Raw genomic sequence first — 23400 nt, 5'->3', positions numbered from 1 at the left:
AAACTATCAGTGTGACTGAGAAGCTAACAACTGTCCACTGAGTGGCTGTGCAGGCTATACAGGCATGTTTGTTTATTCCTCTGGTTTCCAAGCTAACAGTCAAGGTCCCACAAAACTGTTGCCAGAAACAGTCAAGAGGTTATAAAACTCCTGATCTTAATGCAACTCAACACACACAGAGCTGAAACTCAAAGATCAAAAACAAAACCCTTCCCATCAGACAGCGGAAACATAAAAACAAAATGAGGAACTCAGTCGTACCAGGTGAAAGTTCTTTAATTCACTTGTTGAGCCATCCAAACATGTCAAACACACATGATAGAAGCAGGCACAAGCAGAGGAGTACGCCTCAGTGGAGTTTGTAGAATAACCCCATGGCGCGGGGTCCACGGGGAGCAGCCACGGCCGGTTCAGCTCCTCCAAACTAAAATCTGTGAAAACTCTTTTTTCAAACATCTCACTATCATTTTTTTTAAGCAGGGATCTAAAAGTCTAACCTAAGGTGAAGTCCCCCCTCTATTCACAAACCAACAGTATGCACCACCTCTGGCTCCTCCACCACTCCCAGGTTTTTATCCCCCCCCCCACTTTATTCTTCCACCCCGCCCCCCCAATCATGCTGACTCCACCCACTCCTCTTCCCTCCCACCAGCGCGGTTCAGGTGTTCAGCTGTCGACGGTGCGCCCCGACCAGGTTTCGTGTTTGGTCCCAGGTTTGAGATGGGTGATGGTCACCTCCACTGCCTGGATCTTCTCGAGTTTAGGAGGGATGCAGCAAACCTTGTAGCTCACTTCATCGCCTTCCACCGGCACATACTCGCCCTCGATGCTGAGGAGACAGAGACAGAGGGGTTCAAACCCAGCTGGATTTTACAGACACGCTGAACTCTTGTCCTGCTTCAGCCTCCCGAGTGCTGGATGAGCTGTAGATGGAATCAAATACAGTTTGGTGCTCACTGCTGATTCAGGGGAGACAGAACCAGTCACACAGCTCAGTCTCATCAGCACCGGCTTGTTAGGTAGAAGGACTTCAGCTGTAGAAACAAACGATCACTCTGCCTCTCAAGTGGCCATTTGACACCCAGTTTGTGCCTCTCATGTTCTACTACGTTAGCCACAGAGCAAAGGAGAGGAGAGCCTAAAAAGGCATACCTCTCTGATTCAAAAACACACGATACACCAGACGATGAGACACTTCCTGTTGAAGAGGACATGAACAATAATAAGAAACATTATTATAACAGCTCTCCGGCTTTCTCTGTAGATTTTAGTGAAAGTTAATGAACGGGATTCTCGAGCCATGATTTCTCGTGTGGTTTCGTTTTCATATCCGTCTATGCGCACGACTCCTCGCTCAGCTAATTATTCAAGAAACCCAGCAGCATCAAACATCACAAATCTGGATATTTTTGTGACAAACACTGTTTAGATATGATGTGTGGGCTCAAAGTGCAGACAGTTCAACGCTGAACACACAGAGACCACAAAGACACACTGACATGATCAATAAAAGGCTTATTTGTCAGATTTTGCAGGAATGCAACACACTACATCGTCTCCACTGTGTGAGCTTTTCTGTTTTTAATTACTGTCCTACTGGTAGCTCATCTTAGTTTTATTTGACCAAATACTGCAGCGGCCAAACATGTTGGCTGCTTTAACAAGTCTGATTGACACCCCCCACCTTCGCCAGATCCTCCTGTCGCAGGAAAACCAGGCCCATCACAGGTGACCTCTTGCACGCCACTCACCACCTGTTTAACCTGCTGCCCTCTGGTCGGCGTCTCAGCTTCACTAACTTCTTCCCACTTCATGCTGAGTACTGGTTTGTCACTGGTAAATAATAATATAGATTTTTCCTGGACAGTCTTCTTCACATGGCTTTCTTTACCTCAAAAAGGATTTGACAATCATCCCGCACTTTCATGGATGTTAAGGCCAAACTTACCAGCTTGGCAAGAAGTGCTGGAGTAGTTCTTTACCTCACAACCTACCAAAGTGCTGATGGGGCCCAAAACTCCTTCTCACTCCTGCACACTTACAGGTTTGCACTGAAAGCTCCTTGGACCCTGTGCTTTGAGTTTGCAGAAGAAGTCCCACACTTGAAACGATCTTTCAGCTGATTTATTTATGAAGAAATAAAACTTATCCTCCAATATGCACGAAACAACTTTAGCAGGCGAGCGTGTTTAAAAATGGCCCCAATTTCTCAACAATTTATGCAACAGCTTCACCAGCTCCTTTACTTACAGCTGAGAATCTGCACTTCAACACCCCGACTCATAACACAACCATACATTTGAAATGTTTTATTACTATGAGGCCCATAGAGACGCCTGCACAAAGTCTGACAAACCAAAACAAACCTTTGAGTGGGATAGCAACGCCTTTAGGACCGGCCGAGTCAGTTTGGTTCATTCTTAAAAAAGAAAGAATGGATTTATGACCTGAAGGACCAGAGAAGGCTAATGAATCAAGTCTGCATCTAAAAATCACGTTCAATCCAGAAAACGATCGATTCGATTCTGATAAGAGCTCAAGTTGATTAAGGGGAAAAAAAGATGCATGAGTTCAGATTTTGTGCATTTGTGTCAAAGGGTGCAAAACGCATTAAGAGTACAGATGGCAGAGCAAAGGGGGAAGCTTTAACAGATCTCTACATCAAAAAAAGAAAAAGGCCAGAGGAGGGCACGAGGTTAATATCAATATATCAATAAGATATTATCAATAAACATCACTAGGCTGTGTTGTTGTGTTGCCTTGTTGCTGAGGACGAGCCTGGTCCTGTTATGTTCGACAAACACGTGGAAAAGTCACTCAAAGGCTTCGTGAACTATTTTATTGTTTTGTGCTTAAAAAGTATCCAATGAGCGGTTTGTGTGAACGTAGGTGTTCAAGTGTTCGTGCGCGCCGCTAACGTCTGTGCTTCAGGCCTGTGGGTGATAACAAAGGCACCGCAGTGAAGGTCATCAGATATCCTACACTCTGCGTCGCCTTGCTGTGCGTTTCCTTTCACTCCTACAGAGAGCTGACAAACTTTAACATCAAGCTACACACACCTCATCAGTGACAGAGCAATAAACACATCCTGACCTTTCACCCACAGAACGACGGTGTGAGGCACTCTCCACACCACAGGTGCTTCCCCACGCCGACCTGACCACGAACACATTAATCCACAAAGCACACACACTTACTCTGAGATATGGACAAAGATGTCAGCGCCCCCGTCCGATGGCGTGATAAATCCATGGCCTTTGGAGCGCGAGAAATATTTACACATGCCAGTAAACACGGGTCCCTCCGATGCACGAGCCGTCCTACACAGGAAGCACATTACAGAGAGATGGGAGACGTGAGCACAGAGCAGACTGATGAACCAGCAGAGGCAGATCCCTCGTAAGACCCGCCATATATAAGCACTTTATTTTGAAAGGTCGTTGGCTGCTAACCAGCAGATCCAATCCTGCGAGTCAGGACTGCTGCAGGGCAACCTGCACACAGCGCCGGGCTGGCCCCGAGTGAGCTTTTAAAAACATTTACTTTGAAGCAGGTCTTATTATGCTCTTCAACAACCAGAGTAGCTTTGCACGATTCACAGAATACAAACTCTTGTTTACATCATACAGAGCCACGAGTGAAAGAAACACATGTGCTAATACATAAAATACAGAGTAATGCATGTGCTCATTGTTTGAAAGTTCATGTTTAAAGCGAGTCTTCTGAAGAGCAGCTGACAAACTGTGACACACTGTGCTGGCATGCACTGCTGTTTGTCTGCATCAGCACATACTAATCATTTACACATGCTGCTTGAATGCTGCATGACGTGGTAACAATGAATTATTGCGAAGAGGCAATTCCAGGACACGAACGATGAAAGCTGTGGGTGTTTCATTGTGGTTAGACACAGAAGGTCTCACTGAACATGCTAATCTGACAGTCTGATTAACAAACTGATCACCGTGCAGCGTCCAGCACGAGATTATTGACCAGCAACGACAGCAAGCCTCATAGCAGCGAATATTACACTCGCTTCATTGGCTTGTGAATTTGTTTCCTCTCGTTAACGTCTACAGATGTGTGTGTGTGTGTGTCCTCACGCTGAGCAGGTCCTGTTTCTGCGTGTGGGCAGAGGGCTGGGGATGAGGTAGCCTCTCATAGGGGAAGGCGAGCGATCTCTGTGTCTGCAGGCCGGGAGGTGCAGAGATTCTGAAGTGGGGGGAAAAAGTCCTCAGTGTGTTACATTGCAACAAATTTCACGCGACAGCATGGCGAGCGGTTAGAGCAGGGACTGTGCCTGTAATGCATGTGCAAATACATGACCCGTGGCCTCGGACAGAGACGCTAATGCTCCCCCGTGCCTGTGAACCACCTCAGCGTGAGCTCGACGCCCTCACACCATGAGTCTGTCACATTAAACATCTCACAGCATCAGGGACGTTTAATTATGAGTGAACCATCCCACCACCACTATAATATTAACAGAACTGGGTTAACTGGCACAGTAGGTTCACATCAGTGCAACACATGCTGTTCGTACTTTGATCTGTTTATAGCGAGCGCTCTAACAGCGCGCGGTTCCTAAATTCCTGCTTATTTGTGTTAGCTCACCTTGCTTCTTCACTCTGTATGTAAATGACTGTGCTAGTTTTTTCTGATGAAGCTTAATTTGCTCACAGCCAACTGATATTTCCATGAAGCAGGACTGCACAGGCCCACCAACTGAGCATCACTTGCACATTAATACAGAAGAAATGATTATAGATCAGTTGGAGAGCAGACACCTGTTAACACGTGGCCATGACATTGGGACAGCTTACTCTGACAGCGCACTTACTTGGCACATGCATATGGAAATGGTCCATCAGTGTCTTTGTTTTCTCTGCAGACTTTGAATGTGGACTCTGTACCAATCACCCCTCTAATACACACTTCTGAAACAATGGTTTAACAGGTGGAGGCCAATGAGATTTTCCCTTGCTCATCTTGTTGACTGGCCCCACGCTCACCTGACCCAAGTCTACCAGAACACCTCTGGGACATCAAGCTTGGGTTCGTCTGACACCAACAGGTCGAACCTCAGACTGTCCAGGAGCTCAGTGATGCTCTGGTCCAGTTTGGGGAAGCAATCAGCCCTGACATCATCTGTTATCTCATTAGGAGCTTGCCCCATGTTGTCAGGCAAGCACGTGGGCACCATACAAACTGCGGAGTTCCATTTAGAGTTTCTGCGATCAAATTTCATCAAAATGGACGAGGCTAATCTCGTTAAAGTGCTGATGTGCCGTTCACATTGTAGGATGTTGATAGATTTTGCTCTGAAAGTGAGCAAAATCTTCAATGTCAGGTGACACATGAGAGGGTGTTGTGTGTGTGTATTTATGTATATACCTGGAGACCGTGGGGATCTTGGAGAAGGCAGTGGAGGGGTCACAGGTCGAGACCCCTTGATGGCAGTGTCTTGAGAGGACATGTTGGAAGAGGCAGAGTAAAGGATGGGGAGGGAGGAGGGGCGGCTCAAAAGGGAGCACAGCAGAGCGTGTTAACCACCTGGGAAAGGAGGATGACAGACGAGATTTAGAGCGAGTCACACAGCATGCTTACAAAGAACAGGGTTACCTAACTCTCTCCATTTAACACACACACACACACACACACACACACACACACACACACACACTAGTGTGCCAGTCTCACCCAGGTGTTACGTGCACTTTTTTACTTCAATAGCAGTTCAAGCTGCAAAAAACAATCTGTGCTCATGGATCTCGTTGCTGTGGCAACAGCAGTTCGAGTACACGCCGATACGACCTGACAGAGACTGTGGAGAACAACAGTGTCCTTATTCACCTCAGCCCAGGACTAACATCAGCCATTACCTCACCCTCGACTGCACATCGAGCAATTAGGTGGAAAAGAAAACGTGCAGCGGCTTCTGCTTTACAGCTGCATTGTTGAAAGAGAAGAAAAAAGAAGAAGAAAAGAGAAAGACGCAAGAATGTTAAACAAATACATCCAGGAGAACTTCAGCGAGGTTGCGAACGCCAGTGTTTCTGAGTACAGCTGCAGAAGAAAGTGGAGCAGATTTCCCACGGTGCACAGGTGTTTTCACACAGCAGTTCTGGGCAGCGTGGGGAGAATCAGGTTTCCCCACATTTAACACACAGCATGAGAGAGCCTGACACATTCTCACAAGAACTTTTTTTAGGAACTACTTTTTGTGATACAGACTTCAGAATATTATCAATCCATCTGCTTCAGCTTATCCGGGGGAACACCAAGGCGTTCCCAGGCCAGCCGAGAGATATAATCTCTCCAGCGTGTCCTGGGTCTGCCCCGGGGCCTCCTCCCGGTGGGACATGCCTGGAACACCTCACCCAGGAGGCGCCCAGGGGGCATCCTTGTCAGATGCCCGAACCACCTCAGCTGGCTCCTTTCGATGTGGAGCAGCAGCTGCTCTACTCTGAGCCCCTCCTGGATGGCCGAACTTCTCACCCCGTCTCTAAGGGAGAGGCCAGCCACCCTTCGGAGGAAGCTCATTTCTGCCGCTCGTATCCGCGATCTCGTTCTTTCGGTCACTACCCACAGCTCGTGATCATAGGTGAGAGTAGGGACGTAGATCGACCGGTAAACTGAGAGCTTCGCTTTTACGCTCAGCTTGCTCTTATAGAATATTAATCGACTCATAATTCATGGCATATTGGTATAGCTTAAGCTAGCAGCATATAAAAGTAATTAAACTGGCTTTTTAAAAATAAATGAACGGGTCAACACAAATATAGAGGTGGCTAGAAGACAGTCTGATGTGTTGGAGCGATGGTCGAGCGAGCTGCATTCATCTCAAGGCCACATGATGGCGATATCTTTGTCCTATAGAAGCCAATGGGACAACTTTTATTTATTTGCTTAGACCGTCACCTTGGGTCACACTGAATAAAATGTCATTTTGAAAAGTCTTGGTTTTGGCCAAAAAGAAGAGTCCATGTTATAAAACATGCTTGTTTTCTAATGACTTGTCGAACAAGTATTCACCAATAAGCATGTGGTTTCACAGTCGGACCTGCTCACTAAGCCCGCCCCAAAAACACTCAAAGGACAATACAGGTTGCATTATAACAATCTAGAAGTTAAGCATCGTCCTAAGAGGAGAGTCTGGCACAAAGGCACATCAAAGCTGGATGCTTGTTCAGATGGATTAATGAGCTCAGTGGAATCTGGTTTCTGTAACCGAGGATGAATAATAGCCATCGAAAGGTTGGAAAACAGCTGCGGATGTTTCTGGAACAGCTGCGGATAAACAAAAACACCAAAACAGGACCGACTGTTGCTAATGAACACAAAAACTACAGCACCACGCTCTAAATATCTGAACATGATTAGCGCTCTAACCTTTGATCATTTGACATCAGAGTTTGCTCAGCACACAGCCAGTTGCTTTAAGAACCAGCTACACGCTCTGGCAGCAGTTACACACTTTACGGTTTTGAAGCACAGCTCCGAGTGAGCACGGTGTCTGATTAACTCAATAGACACGAGGTTAATGTAATCACAGCCCCTCAGGACAGCGCGCTTCCTTTATGACCATCAACACGTCTGTCTCCGTTTACACTGTGACCAAAGCAACCTCCTTCCCAAAGGAATAGCGAGCCGCTAAAGTTAAAAAAGGAAAAGCTTTTACAGGATGACGGAGAGAACAGACAAACAAAACAGAGGGTCTTTCCAAGGAGAGGAGGTGGGACAGGGAGAAAGTGGCAGATAAGACACAGCACTCAGGGAAAGGTTGGAAAACAAGATAAGGTGAGTGCAGACTTAGCTCACCTCGTTACTACTGCTGCTGTTAAAAGGGCCACCATCACATTCCTGCACAACACACTACAAACTCTGCTTCCTTAAAACAATGCTGGAACTGAATTTTTTAAATGAATATTTTTAAATTTGTCATAATTTTCCAGCATTTTCAAACCTGTAGTTGTGTCACTCTGGTCTGAATCATGAGTTTGTGATTACAGAGAGCAAAATCCAAAGCAAAAGCAAAATGCGTCAGTAGAAATAATGTGCAGGCCATTATTATTATTGGCTGGATGTTTCTGTGGCAGGAGCAACAGAAGTAACTACAGGAAGAAGGTGCCGTGTCCCCTGCCCCTCCCCGAGGTTTCTTCCTGTTTAAAGGGAGTTTTTCCTTCCTGCTGTTGCCAAAGTGCTGCTCACAGGGGGTTTGTGTGATTTTTGAGGTTTCCTCTCCATTGTTAATCCTTACAATATAAAGCAACTTCAGGCGACTGTTGTTATTATTTGGCACCTAAGTGAAACTGAATTGAACCGTTCCTTGGTTGTGCATCACCAAGTTCAGGTTCCTGGAGGACTTCCCGTGACTCTTCACTGCCACTCGTAATGTGTTTTACATCATTGTTTCAGTTGTGAACTTATATTTGCCTCCTTTCATTTTAGCCTTGCTTCGGCCACCCTGAGCACGCCTGCTCTTGTCTGATCTCAGAAGCTAAACACAAAATCATGCCAAACAGGTTCTGGAACATAACAATCAGTTCACCGAACTCAAGTGGCTTCCACAGTAACCAGATCTCAATCTGAAAGGTGGAGCACCTCTGGGATGTGGTGGAACTGGAGACTGGCATCAGAAAGTGTGTGATGGTGTGTGTGTTTTGGCATGCTGCTGTAAAAACAGTGAAGCTGAACACGTTCAAGTACCAGCAGTGGAAGTTTGCCATTTATAAAAGGGAGCAAAAACCATTATTGTAATAATGTTATTGTAAAAACTGGCCCTTTTTTCTCACAGTACATTGCAGGTTATACATGCAACACTAATCAAGTTTAACAACAAGAAATACCCCAGGTAGATTCGAAATATAAGGTAAAATGTGAAAATATACACGCTTTCCATGCTCAAATAAAAATGCTGAGTCATTAGAGGTGTGAAGCAAACGTGAGGAGACCAAGATAAGAGCAGGGGACAGTAAGAGGCCACACACGATAACAGACCCGACATGCATGCACCGATCTTTATAGTCACAGAAACCACAGCTGGCATCGAACTCTCTGCAACACAAGAACGAAGGTTACAGTCGGCAAAATGTTTGAAAATTAAAGCTGCAATATTCTTTAGTGGAAAAGCGACTGCAGCCTTGACCTTAGAGTTTACTGCTCCCTTTAGCATGAACCTCTCAGAGGTGCCAGATTCGTCCACCAGCCCTCGTCATCATCTACTGAAATCTGAACACTCTTACATCCAAAATGCTTCATAGTGATGTTTTTATCCCCTCAGACTCAAAGGAATCCACAGATTTTATTGTTCTTAAATGATCCCACAGTAACTCTGATTTTGGTGTCAAAAATGTACGACTTAGCAACGATGGGAAAATCTTCGTCTGTGATTGTGCGTCGCTTGAAAGCCTTAGCAGATCACTTACACTCGATCCTTCGGGTCTGGGAAAAAAAACCCAAACCTGGCTACGTCCACATCTTCAGGGGAACGCCACACTCCAGACGTCAGAGATTTAAATAAGACGGCATCCAGCTGTCACTCACTAAGAAGGCTCTATTTACTGGCACCCAATCTACGACGAAGCTGGACTCTAATTTTATCGATTTGAAAGGCTGCCATGTGAGTCTGTGTCGCAAAGCATTAGCAACCTGCTGCGATGCTGATGAAACATCAAAGTGTAATGACGCAGATTAAGTTTGATAGAAATTTAGTAATAATAACTCAGTTATTCAACACTTTAGCATCTCAAAGGAAGTTCAGCACTCCCATGCTGCACGTATACGGACACATAAGCATCCTAGCGTGTGTTGCAGTCCATGCATCCTCAAGTATATGATCATGTGACTCTGCTTCAATCCAAACTACAGACATGCAGGACAACAGGAACGACTTCTTGTCCGCTGTGTCCCAGGCTGCCGTTGTGTATTTTGAAGGGAGGGCGACAGATTTGTGACATTTAGCATGTTTGGAGTGTATAGCTAGTGTGCATTGTAGTTTAGTTAGTGTCTAACTTTTCTGCTTTTTTGTGGAAAAAAAAGAAGAAACTGAGATTCTGGGTTCATCCCATCTATCTATCTATAAAATATAGACATATTCAGGATGTCAGTGAGGCAGTTTCAGTGCTTGTTGGCAGAGATGATACTGTATGTAAGGAGGCAGAGAAATCATCGAGAACTGACTTACCCAAAGCAGTTTGTAGCTGTTAAAATGTATTATTTTAAATATCATTGTATATTCAGTACTGAAGCGCGTTTTGATTGGTCAGATCAGTTTATTTGTATTTTAAAAAACTAAACAAAAACCATAAATCAATCAAGCTTGAAAAAATGAAATGTTGCACATTCGTCCAGTGAAATTACACGGTTGGTATGAACGGCTGCATTAAGAATAGATGAGCTGAAACAATATTTTCAACACAAGATATTTGCATGGATTTTGCCCATCCAGTGGGACCACTTCTGTCTCTCTAACAAACTCAAACAATAGCCACTCTATCATCACACACACAGACACACACACACTAGATAAAACCCATGTCCAGTGGAATTTTCCATGATAGTTCTCTGAACAACACGCCACCAGTGACCCTGCTGACACAGCAAATACCAACGCTACACACACAGTCCACACAGACATCGTCGGTCAGGCCGAATCCCACACAGCCAGCTTTGGTGTGATAAACAGCATCCATGTGATGAGGTTGTAGTACTATACAAGTCAGAAACAAATGCATACAGATTCTGTCCCTGTTTAGTTTCAGCCTCCTCAAGGTGACGTCTGTTCATCTTGAGCTGCACCCACAGAGATCTCAGTGTTCCAGCGTCGGTCCCTGACATGTCTATAAGAGCAAGTGCGCTACGTGCTGATTTTCTGTACTAGCTGCTCAAGAGCCTTCAGAGTTTTTATGCTGCTCTCCTAGTATTAGTGCCAGTAAATTTAATTAGGCTTGAAGTACGAGCTCGTAGGGTGAGCAGAAGACAAATCTCTAATCTTATTCTACCTGGAGTCATCAGACCTAAACTGAATTAACATTTTGGAAATAAATGTATTTGCAATTCAGCTCAGGGTTACACGAGAAATTAATGCCTCTCATATCCGTAAGTTTAATGATTAGCTAACTGTGACGATGTTAAAGCTCACTGACGCTGATCATTCACACCAACGGTGGCACATTTATAAGTCATCCCACATCATGTGACCCTGTCGGAGGTGGGCTGGCATTTACATAAGCGTGGACGTATTGGTGCAGGTTGCCGGTCTAGAATCCGCCTGACTTCATGAGGTGGTGGTGCAGATAAACACAGCAACAGGTGGCTGACTGGAGCTACTCCACGAAGTTGTCAGAATGTTGGGATCATCGGATTTCTTGGTTATGTCAGGTGAGATTCCTGACTATGGAGTGTATACACCGCGTGTTTAGTTAACACGTGACGTGTGGCTTGCCTGCAGTGTGGCTTACGGTTTGTTTTAAAAATGTGTGAAAAACCAGTGAAACAGGGACCAACAAAGACAAGAGCATAAAATAAAGTGCAGAGACTGACAGACGAGAAACTCTGCTTTGAAAGCTTTTATGGGAATATCCGGCTCCGAACATCGAATACAATCAATCGGCCTTTTATCCAATCGAGACACGAGAGCAGGAAATGGAAGAGGAGAAAATGAAATCAAACCAAACATGAGGTCAAACCAGTACAGTGTGCATTTAGAAAAAAGAAACATGACAGATGGAAATGTGTTGAAGAGCGAAGAAAAGGAGAGTTGATATAACAGGATAACCATGTGGGAAAGTAAAGATTCTGCTTTTCCATCTCTCCTTGCTTCGTCTTTTTCTTTACCCCCGACTTCCCTTCTCTCTCTCAGAGGTTCACTCAGTTCCTCGTTCACACCGGGGGGCAGAGAAAGATGAAATGTCCCCGAGGACAAGATGACACAAAGGCAAAGCAAAGACATGAAATTAGCAGGAACTTTGCAGAAACTTGGAGAGTCCAAGGCTGGAAAACTGTAACTGTGGGTGACACAACTACGTCCAGGTGACTGACCTCAGAACAGTCTCCTCTTTGTTTCTGAGCTCCAGATTGAAACATTTTACCTTTAGCTTTGCCCAAAAGCTGCACTTGGCAATAAAAAGCAGCTGTTTAGAGGAACCATTTAGCTTTCTTGCTAACTGTAATGTTGCAAGACTGGTGTCATAGTGTGAGTCTCTACCATGAACAAGAGAATAGGAATGCAGCTTGACCAGTATTCAGTGTTACGAAACTAAAGTTACCCTTTAAGATTAAAAACTATAAATCCTAGAATCCCGAGGAAAACAAAAAAGAAAGCTGGTCTTACTAATACATCGATGCAACGATACACAAACATGTCACACTGAGCGCTCCTAGTGAGCTGTTAAACACGGCGACTATCCAGCATCCAGTAAAGTGTGGCTTGTCAACTATTTGGGAGCATTTCCGGTTTAGTCTTCTCGTTAAAGGTGAGACAGCAAAAACAGGAAAAGATTGTGCAGTGTGCCGTCACCGCCGCGACTTCCTTTCTGTTCTAACGAATCCTCCATCCAGACTGTTTTTAGATTGATTACATGGAAATTAAAAGAACGAGTTGCGTTACTCAGAGCGTGGAGAGCATTAGCAGCGAGAGCATTAGCAGCGAGAGCATTAGCAGCGAGAGCATTAGCAGCCTTCTTTACTCATAGGTCAATATCCATATGTTATTATGTACTGTTCTATAAGGGGTTGTGACAGATTATAATATAGGCAGTATAAATTTTCCATGATATAAAAAAAATGCCATATGACAATATTATTGCTTAAACAATACAACACCTTTACATGTGCACAACAGTGGGACAAGGCGAGGCTATAACACCTTACAAGTCGTTATAAATCCCGCTGCCTGCAAGCACCAATAAAACATTTTTCCCGTAACAATAGAAATATTTTCTTGAAATACTGCGATATTATTTCGAGGCTCTATTATCCACTCATAACCCCACATGTCTGCTTATTTTGACAAAAGGCATCCAAATACTTTATAGCTCAAAAAACTTCATCTTTCTCATCGACAACATGCAATCTGTGTATTAGCAGAGATGTGTAATGCAGCTGCAGGCGCATGTCTGCTGTGTTACACAACCGCTGTAATATAGTGATAACATCACTAATTCATTTAAACAAAAAACCCAAGAAGGGGTTGCAATATTGAACCCTTCAGTCAGCTAATAACCATCACATCCCTAGCTACAATAACCATCAACAGCTCAGCTCCCCCTAAACGAAACACTCATTTATCATCCGCCCCTGTGAGGTGCCAGGAAGTATAAAGGTATGAACAAAGCAGCCCCTTAAATGCACCGCTTTAAGGGGAGTTTGATTTCAATCTCGCACTGGTCTCACTGAGTTAAAGATTCCTGGCTGACATAAACCACGGTCACATGTTTGCATCTGCACTGCGACATTCTGCGAGGACCTTGAGCCGCTGCAGCTGATGGAGGCAGAGTCATTGTTGCATCTCCACTCTTAAGCGGTCGAGATGAATGAAGTGGACGGCGGATGCAAATGGCTCCAGGCCCCTTATTGAAGACCTCAAAGCGCGCACACAAAGAATAACGCAATCTGCTTTACAAACATTATGAGCCTGTGTTGAATGCAGAAAGCAACCTTAAGCGTAACATGTGAAGCTCTCTGTGGAAGCCACTGTGGGTGGGTGTGTTTGTGGTACTGTGGATGCGTGTGTGGCTGAAAGTGAATTGCATTTGTGTGATGGCAAAAGATGGTCCCGATCTCTCCATTTGATGACTCACTCCCTCGATGTGCGTCACTGGATTTGGTGTTTTAAACACTACAAACTTGTGAGGGCTGACCATGACCGTCAGCAAACTCCTGCTTCACACCTGTTTACACGAGGAGCCGTATGAATGCAGCTACAGACCTGAGCCCCCACCCACCCATACACCCAGGAATCCACTGTATAGCTTCCAGGTGCACGTCACCCCTGCTTCCCCCACCTCTCAGAACCCACTGTCACCCAGACACAGGCCTGAAACAATACATACGTTTTAAAATGGGTCAGTTAGGCTGCGAGGGTTTGTTTAAGTTCAAGCTTTCTTTTAAAAGCGATCAGCTAATGCAGAACTGAGACTACAACAGAAAACCAAAAAGCATCCGGTATCAAAAACCTCTCCTCCAGATTAGTTCAGCACCAAAACAAGCAGCAGCTATTATAAGTTACTATACTGTGAACAGCTCAAATCACTTTTCACTCAAATTGCTGCAGTTTCATTTTCATATGAGAGGTTTACATTTCTTGATTTAAAGGAGTTGGACTCAAACAGCATTATACTGTCCTCGGTGCACAAAGTGTCAGAATTACACCACTTGCAAAATAATTATGTTTTTTTTGGTACATTAGCATACTGTTTTAACATTGCTTAAAAAATAAAAAGCATAAAAACAATGTTTTCATGGGCTTTAGGCACCGTGTCTCTTGTATATTGATGAGGATCATCACACAGAAATCAAAAGAAGTGGCTCATTTGAAGCAGTGATTTATTCATGTGTTCTTGTGGTCGAGAGCAGGTGAGGAGTCACGACTTCGCTTTGGATTCAATTGGTAATTTTGTTGTTAATCTCATGAACTATCTGCTTAATTTTAAATAAAGCAAAAAAAACAATACAAAACTAAATTATTACTTTTTTGCCTCCTAATGCAATACTGTGTAAAACTGTTACAGGCTTTGTAACAATCTTTTTACAAGCAGGTCTTCACTGTGTTTGTATTGTACAAGCTGCAGTCTCAGATTATCCTTCTGTTGACATGAAAACTGCACTGGGGAGCTGAAGCCTTCTTCCTTTTCTTCAGGCGAACATGCTCACAGTTCTGCCCTCTCCTGTGGGTGTCGTAACCACAGCTGGTGATTCTTCCTGGATAAAGTAGGAAAAAGGAAGCGACCTGTTCAGTCACTGGACAGGGGAAATGCTTTTACTGCCATGTGTGATTTGCATTCTGAATCTCTTCAAGCTCATCTGGGCAGCCAACATTCTCCTCATCTTTTATAATGATTTGACTTTATTTTTGGCCCCAAAACAATAAGAAAAAATAAAAGATAACTTAACAGAAAGATGCATCGAAAGTAAGAAACCTGAAACCTTTGGACACCATGTGTAAGTATTTTTCTTCCTCCTTTGGGTCTTAACTTCCCGACATTCCCCATGTCTATCTTACACGTCTAAATCTCCTGGAAAATATTGACAGTATGATGCACAGACTGCTGGAGAAACATATTACACTGGAATCCAGTTAAACAGCAGCACAAACTCACTGCAACATACAGTAATGTTGCTTGTTATTGATGTACTGGGATTCTTATGCTTGGCTTTCAAATTGCCCAGAATCACAGCTGCAACAGCCAATAAAAAACCGACACAATCATGCCAGACGCCACTTCTGCTCCACTGCAATTTTGGACGTGCAATTTCCACACCGCAATAACCACAAGCTCCTGAAAACAGTGATTTGGGTAATTTAGTTATAGTCGCTTGAAGAGAACTTAAAGCAGCAGATAAGCAAGATCATATCAAGATCAGGTCAAAGGAGAAATAATCACTCATACCACTTAACTCATATTAAAGTTTCTTTTTTTTTTTAAATATATAGATTAGATATATACATACAACATATCTAAAGTGTGACGGTTGCATTTATGAGGATTCAAACATATGGTTTGAAATAAACGACCAGCAGATTTGATGGTTATAGCTGTGGGACAACAAAAGACCAACATGCTGCTAGATCAATACTGGATTAGCAAACTGACAACTGTATAACTGAATCATGGGAATTTCTCTATAACATGACAGTATATCCACGTAAACAACCATCAACAGGTTTTATGCATTGGGGATTAAATTGTCCTCGCAGACTGATTATGTTTCAGAAACTCGATTTATTTTTCAAACTAGCTAGAAGAGCAGCAACAACATTGTTTAATGTTTAGGAGCCACTGCTCAAAAACAGAAGGTTTGAGAAAACAGGTTTAGGTGAACTCTGCTCTCGACCTGAATGAATATCCTTTGCTGCACTGAAGGGCATCCACAAACGTCTTTGACCTTGGAGAGCTCTTTAGATTTTTGAGTGATTAAGTCTCTCGCTTCAGTGGGAAAGATAAGAGCAGGTCGTAAACGTTTAAGTGTTTCGATAAGACTGCTCTGCACTAAAACTAAGGTGGTTTGAGTCATGAGCACCAGGTCTGATTTTAAGTAGTCGAGTACATTTTTGTCCATGTTCATTATCTGTTTTTTTTTTTTTCTCATCCAATAAGATGAAATATTTGTTCAAATATTGTCTCAACTTCAAAGTGCAAAGGTGGATGTTCTCATTTTGATAAATCCACTAAAAATAGGCAGTCTGTGTTTCTCAGCGGTAGCAATCATCAGCTACTGGATGGATGCAGAACTATTAGAGCGCTCTGGACACAACACATGAAACAAACAACGAGCAATTAAAATCATTATGTCGACAATAAGGGCACAGAAACGGAAAATTACATCTGCTGGCTGCTCACAAAGCTCTCTCATCAATCGTTAAATCACACGTCTGTTAATAACAATGTTGAAATGAAGTTTGCAGTGAATCCATTTCCCCCGTAATCATTTACTTTGGCATCATTCAGAGCATCCAGCAGGAAATCTGACACCCAAATGGTCGATGTTGGATACGGAAATAATTCCCGTTGATCCTTTGGACGGATAAAGCTACAGTTTGTTACAACATCGATATTCAGATGTTGACACATTTTCATAAAACATGACGGTTTTTGTGCACTGAAATCAGTCATTTTAAATTCAGCAGTAAATTCGGCTTCTATTGCCCGATTTACACGACTGACCCCTCCTTTTAATCATTTGAGCCAATAGAATCACGGTAACGTCACTGCGAAGCGGTGAACATTTGTTTTGGATGCAAGACAGCACAAGTAAGAAAGTTTGTGCTGCTGTTTTTCCAAATGCGATGCGTAATTTTGGTCTTCGTTTATGGTTGATTTAGTGAATTTTGTTCAGAGCGTGACGAAATTTGCAGTTTTGGAAACTGTGAGATGTCAGCGTTTAGTAGAGGCGTTACTCATCCGCGTACGTGAATCTGGGTTATGCCTGTATTTGGCGTCGCGGCCCATTAAACTGGACGTCCCCCTCTCACCCCAGCTAGTTGGAAAAAAGCTGCCTTAGAAGTTAGCATGTGGGGAAGTTGGGGGTTGTTGGCAGACAGGCTGATTAAAAACACTTTGGACAGCAAAGCCGGCGGCAGACATGGAGACGGGAAAAAGCAGGCCTGGGTGAGGACGAGAAACTGTAGCTGTGTGAGAAAGGCTAAGAAAACAAAAGAGTGAGGGGAGTTTGTGGGGTCACTGAGCAATGCAGCTTTCTTTGAATGGAGCACAGATTTATTGCTGTTGACAGTTTGGATAAGAGCCACATTTTGATTTGTCACCTGTTGTGATTAATGATGTCCTCGCAGTAATTGTTACTTGCATATCAAATATGAAACTTTAAAGCTTGTAAGATCAGGGGGATAAAATGTGTTTGTATATTTATTAAGTAAGGTGTGTTTTATGTTTGGAGCTCTAGAGAATCTCATTTTACACCCTGCTGCACATTCAAAACTTCACCTGCTGCAGACAAACAAAATACACACATCGAAGTCAAACAGTGCAACCTGATCCTGTGGTACCATCACTCAGCCCATGTATACTTTTACAGCTTCCCACAGGATGCATCTTCCTTGACAGAGAGAATTTGGGGGATTTTGGAGGTCCCAAAGCGTTTTAACCGAAGCCAAAGTTAACTCACCAGCAGCTCTAAAGCTGTGGTGGCTACATTTACTCAAACAGTCAGAAATCAAAGGAAAATGATCTCTATCAAACATTGTATCATTTAATTACTGCAAATTGTATTTACTAATGTAGTCGCACCCAAATGGCTCCTTGTCAACCAGGAAAGTCTCTGCAAACCAACATGGCATGTCTAAACAAAGAATAATACACGTAAGCGCTATGAGAGAGGAGTTCACCTGCATAAAGACTCCATTATCACTTAAATTGTTTGCTGGCTTTGTGTGTTTCCATCAGTGGCGTCAGATGACTTTCACAGAAAGGTAAGCAGAGATGATGGGTTAATATTACTGCTGCATATGTTTGAGAAATATTCTGTTTATTCACAGCATCATAACCTATAATTCATGTTTGTTGTCCTGTAAGGACAAGTATCTCTTGCTACAATGGCTGAGCACAGCCCTACATCTTCATTTAAAAACAACAACAACAGTCAGTGGCATAAACAGGCTAGCTGTGTTTCCACACAAAGCTAGCTGCGCTGCCTCACTTCTTAAAGCAACTAGGTTGATGAAAAAGACGAGAGCAGTTACTGAGGTCAGTTACAGGACACATAATGCACTCTCAGCATTACAGAGGTGAGTGACAACAAACACATGGCCTGTAAAAGCAAAGATTCCTTAGGAGAGAAATGAAAGCTTGCACACATACAAGGTAATACCTGCACTTTGTTCCAGTCACTCACGGCATTTTGTTCAACTGTATATAAAAGAAAGTGGCTTTGGCGGTGATCTGAACCATAGTCCAGAGGACTGTACTACGAAACCAGATTACTGGATTAGCAAACCAGGTCTCGCTTCAAGTCAGAGTTTTCTGCGTCACGAGAGAGGCTCGGTTTTTACCTGGCTAAATCACCATGGTAACTTATACTGACAATAAAATCTGTTCATAGATTTGGTTTGTTTTTAACTCTTCTGGTCTTTACTGTATGTTTTAAATTTGATAGATTCTCTTCCAGGGGAATAAAATTTAAGTTGTTGAGTCGTATCTCACTAAAACCACTGAATGAAGCATTGCATTGTCACATTAACGTATAAATGTGGTACTTGATTCGAGTCTCTTTCACACTGCTGGAACTGCAGCTACCACAACAGAGGACACACACCAAGATTACCTGCTCAATCAATATTACAATTTGATCTGCAACAAACTACAGTGATTTCCATGCCTCTGTTATTAGGCTATGGGACAATAACACGTAATGTCTAAATATATCCAGCTTAAAGTTTCAGAGCCCTAATGTGCAGCAGCAATCTTAGAAATAAACAGCAACACGTTATCATCTGATAACGTCTGACTAGAGTAGGCGCCGCACAGGGACCATTTCGGGTCTAAGAAGAATGACATTTTGGGGGTTGTCCCAAAACGTTTTAACGTTTGCAAAATGCAAATTTTTAAGAGAGCACGCTCGCAACCTGAAGCAGAAAGGCCGGCTTAACAGGGAAAGTTGATCGCTAGCATCATGATACTTGTTACCTAGCTGGGGTTTTAGAATTTGTTGAGCCAGCTAATGCAAGGTAAGCTTTTCTGTGTTGAACTTGTGGGTAGAATACTCCTCGGTATCATCGCTTACGACTGACGCTGTTCTTGTCTGTGTTGTTGTCCGTTGTCATCAGTCGTCTGTTTGTTTTGAAAATGTGCATTTCATTTAGTCGCGCACTGCAGACTAAACCTACCTCGTCGTAGGCCAGACGAGGATCCATCAGAGCACTGCTCTACACCCTCCATTAAACCCAGTGTGAGACCAAAACACAAAAACCACAGTAGCATATAGGTGAGAGAAATGTGCCACAATGAATACATAAATTCAGAGAGATGAGGCAGACAAGCATCTCTGCAAATGCAGTCACATTACACTCTAATATGTAAATCAAACCAGCAGTCAGAAGTCAAAACTATCCTCTTGCTTTCTGTCATGTGATGACAGATCAGTATTCCCACTCCAAACACACACAGACACACAAACCAGTCCACGCATGAATCTATTTGCATGCACTCAGATGCATGTTTGCTGCAGGTGTCTATATGAAAATAGAATGAGGCAGAAACAATGTCATCTCAATAATGATGACATCATTTGAAGACATTATTGGGGAAATTAGGTAAAAATGTCACTGACTGGCTAGCTACTGCCATCACTTTGACTACCACTGATCTAACAGCTCCAGGTGACACAGTCTGCAAGTCTTCCAATCGGTGCTAGCGACAGGATTTAACAGGCATCGCATGACAGGTGATGGCAAGCTGGCAGCACTCATTCGTACAAGCGAGTATGTGAAAGTATGATTTATGCGTCAGCTCCAAATGACGAAACTTGAAGTGTGAAAAAGTATCCAGCACGCTGACATGATTACAGGTCAGTCAGTTAAACAGTTAATATGATGGTTATTGATACGTGCTATCAGCTGTCCGTCCTTATCAGCTAAATGATTCAGTAATATCAGCACACACAGGCGTGAGATTTTCAGATACTTTGCATATATATAAATAACAAACTCCGTGTGACACAATCACCACAGCATACACAGCTTTTACACTACTGTGACACTATGTAGTTAACAGCCAATTTCTTACAAAAATAAAACAGATGAGAAGCAGATTATGGAAAATCACACATATCCAGGTAGAGCACAGTTGCAAAGGAAAAGTCATTACTGAAAAGAAGTCCAACCAACACCAGAATAAAAGTCTGTGTGACCTCTGCCACAGACTGTTCTCACTGCATAACCAGCCCGAATGCTGGGACAAAGACAGGAAACACCTCCTCAGGGTGCAGCATTAGTCCAAACTAAATATCACTGACAAGCTGTCTGGCTGAAAAGTTTGGAAAAACAAAATCTGATTGATGACAAACTTTACATTCTCCTTCTGGCCTTGACTCTAACGTGCATGCAAACACCATGGATATTCAGCCATGACTGCTAAGATGGCTTGTGCTAACCCAGAAAGAGTCGCAGAAAAGGAAGCCAGCAGTATCGCTGTGTCCCCCGACTGCAAACAGTTCCAGCCATGATACGTTTGCATGCAAATCTTAATTTACCAGTTTAACAAAGTGCTTCCTACTTTCCAAAGTGTGAGCGGCGACGTGCCAGGCATAGATCGCAGGAGCCATTCCAGTCACAATTCCCTACCCAGCGTGGAATTTGCTCCCGAGGTAAACAACAGGAAACACAACTGCGCAAAATTTCACTCGTGCACACACACACACACACACACACACACACACACACACACACACACACACACACACACACACACACACACACACCTTTACAGGAAAGAGGCCACAAAACATTAGCAGCTCTCTTTTATCTTCTAGTTGTAGCGCGCCGGCTTCCCTCTCCACCTTCAGTTACGCACCGTCATGTTTACTGCACTTTGCTACAGAAACACACGAGCGTTACACTCGATACAGATGAAAATTAAGACTTGAAATGAGATGCAGACAGTTTGGATTTCCATCTGTTTTTGTCCCTCCTCTCTTTGCTGTGTCCTCTTTATGCTATTACACGTCTTTCTCATTGTCTCACGGGAGATTATTACACCCGATCATGTTGCATTCAAACAAGCTCCTTCTGGCTTCACAGCTGTAAAAGGAACAGTCATAAAAAAAACAAAAAAATAATCCACTGGTGAGAGTTAAAGTGGCCTGATGGCACCGTTATCGTCTATGAGGGTAGCTTCTACAGCTTGTGTTGCCGACATTCAAATGAGTGAGTATCTACCGCCATGTGTAAAACACGGTGGAGGCTCTGACCAGAACCTACAGCAGGTGGAGAGCTGGTTCAAATACCACACCCATCTCCAGCTGCAGTCAAAGAGTTTGAGTCTGAGAAGCAGCTCCAAAATTTATTGGGGTGGTTTCTTCACAGTAAGTTGCCCTCAACCTTATGAAAGACATGGCTGATAATTCAATAAATAAGAACTCAATAAAAAATGAGTGAATCCAGAATTGTTAGAGCTCAGCATTAGATCCAAACAGACCCAACAGCAGGGGGTGTCCACTGGCTTCACTGCATTCTACTGTGCAGTTTTATTGGTGGAGGATGGCATTCATATTTTGACACAACGTGCTAAATCATCACGTCAGTCAAGCTGACATCGAATGCAGTGTTTATAATAACTCCACTTCAGCGGCCATCTAAAGTAACACCATGGCATTTGAGAAGTCGTTCAATAAAACAGAAAAACCACAATAAAGCACTTAACGATGAAGTAGACTGGCAGAGATCGAAATACATCTGAAATTTATTTTCACGTTGGGGAAGTTTGAGGGTCTTATACAGTTTAAAAATACACACAGACATACAGGTGCTGGATAAAACCCAGACCTGCAACTCGCTCTGTAATTTGTGTGCAGCTCTGGAGAGACCTCAGCCTTTAACTGAAAACCACATCCTCAGTGAAACTGTGACGATAGCCAGTCAATACCTTTCCTTAGAAATCGAGGATTTTTCTTCTTCACACACAACCAAACAATAAAACTCAACGATATCTCTTGACCAACACATCTAATGAGATTTTTCTTGCTTCAACCAGCAACAGGCAGGAATCAGGGCTCAAAAACACAGGATGATCCTCCACCTTTGCTGTCCTCTGTGGCTAATGCACCCACACCCACACCCACACGGAGAGAAACAAACACGCACTTGTCCAATAATGAGCTGCTGATAGATACTGGCAATATCATGCGGCTCTTAAGCGCCCACAGATGCTCGTCTTCCAGGACTTCATTAGCTCTGAAGGGGGGGGGTGGGCGGGGGTTGAGAAAAAGCCTTTTCAAGTTTCTGAATGAAAGCCTCTGACTTTCATAAACACACACACACACACGTGTGTGTGTGTGTGTGTTTATGAAAGTCAGAGGCTTTCATAAACACACACACACACACGTGTGTGTGTGTGTTTATGAAAGCCTCTGACTTTCATAAACACACACACACACGTGTGTGTGTGTGTGTGTGTGTGTGTGTGTGTGTGTGTGTGTGTGTGTGTGTGTGTGTATATTCCCTTGCATGCTTTTGAGCCCCAACCCCCCCCCCCCCCCCCCCAAAGGAAATGAACGCCAGCTCGCGCCAGGAAAATCCTTGATGGAAAGCAAAGACTGGAAGTCAGTGAACTTTGGCGCCTCCAGTAACTTACAAATACAAACGAGCTTAAATAAAAACCACACATTTCGTCCGCTGAGCTCATTTATATAAACCACAGTGTTTGTCGAGCAGGTGTAAAGTTCACAGCTTCCTTGGGGCAAAAACTATTAGCTAGCTGCTGCAGAAATTAGCCGCGCGCTCACAGAGCAGCGCTGCGTGTGTTCGAGTCTCACCTTGTTGCCTCCAACTTCAGCACTGACGTTTCTTCTGAAGCTGGAAAAGTTTCGGCTCTGAACAGTTTGATGTCGTGCTGCGGGTTTGTTCCCCGCTGTAGAGCGTGATGAGGATGAGCTTCAGCCTCCCGGAGTCCAGCAGAGTAAACTCTTTCACTCTCTCTCGCTCTTTTTTCCTTTTTTCCTTCTTTTTTT

At 43.6% G+C, this 23400-nt stretch overlaps 1 protein-coding gene across 3 annotated transcripts; it reads right to left on the bottom strand.

The window, feature by feature from the left end:
• Positions 1-258: 258 nt before the first annotated feature.
• carhsp1 (calcium regulated heat stable protein 1) lies at positions 259-23400 on the bottom strand. Of its 3 annotated transcripts, none has more exons than XM_004575912.5 (5): positions 23206-23400; positions 5395-5553; positions 4104-4212; positions 3198-3320; positions 259-829 (listed from the first exon to the last, which is right to left on the bottom strand). In XM_004575912.5, the coding sequence occupies exons 2-5, from the start codon at positions 5474-5476 to the stop codon at positions 667-669; spliced, it is 477 nt and encodes a 158-aa protein (XP_004575969.1). In that variant the 5' UTR covers positions 5477-5553; positions 23206-23400; the 3' UTR covers positions 259-666. The 3 variants fall into 3 exon arrangements, with proteins under 3 accessions (XP_004575969.1, XP_004575970.1, XP_004575971.1); XM_004575913.3 differs by lacking the exon at positions 23206-23400 and adding an exon at positions 20949-21033; XM_004575914.5 differs by lacking the exon at positions 23206-23400 and adding an exon at positions 20926-20996.

Source organism: Maylandia zebra, linkage group LG4, assembly GCF_041146795.1.
Source record: "Maylandia zebra isolate NMK-2024a linkage group LG4, Mzebra_GT3a, whole genome shotgun sequence".
Classification (NCBI taxonomy): domain Eukaryota; kingdom Metazoa; phylum Chordata; class Actinopteri; order Cichliformes; family Cichlidae; genus Maylandia; species Maylandia zebra.
The sequence above is the reverse complement of the archived record's forward strand: the minus strand, read 5'-3'. Positions and strand labels throughout refer to the sequence as shown.

Coding starts and splice junctions, on each gene's coding strand:
- carhsp1 (XM_004575912.5), bottom strand. CDS start 5,476: ATGTCCTCTCAAGACACTGCCATCAAGGGGTCTCGACCTGTGACCCCT. Junction 4,213..5,394: donor AAGATCCCCACGGTCTCCAG/GTATATACATAA, acceptor CCCCCACTTCAG/AATCTCTGCACCTCCCGGCC. Junction 830..3,197: donor ATCTTTGTCCATATCTCAGA/GTAAGTGTGTGT, acceptor CTGTCTCCTCAG/CATCGAGGGCGAGTATGTGC.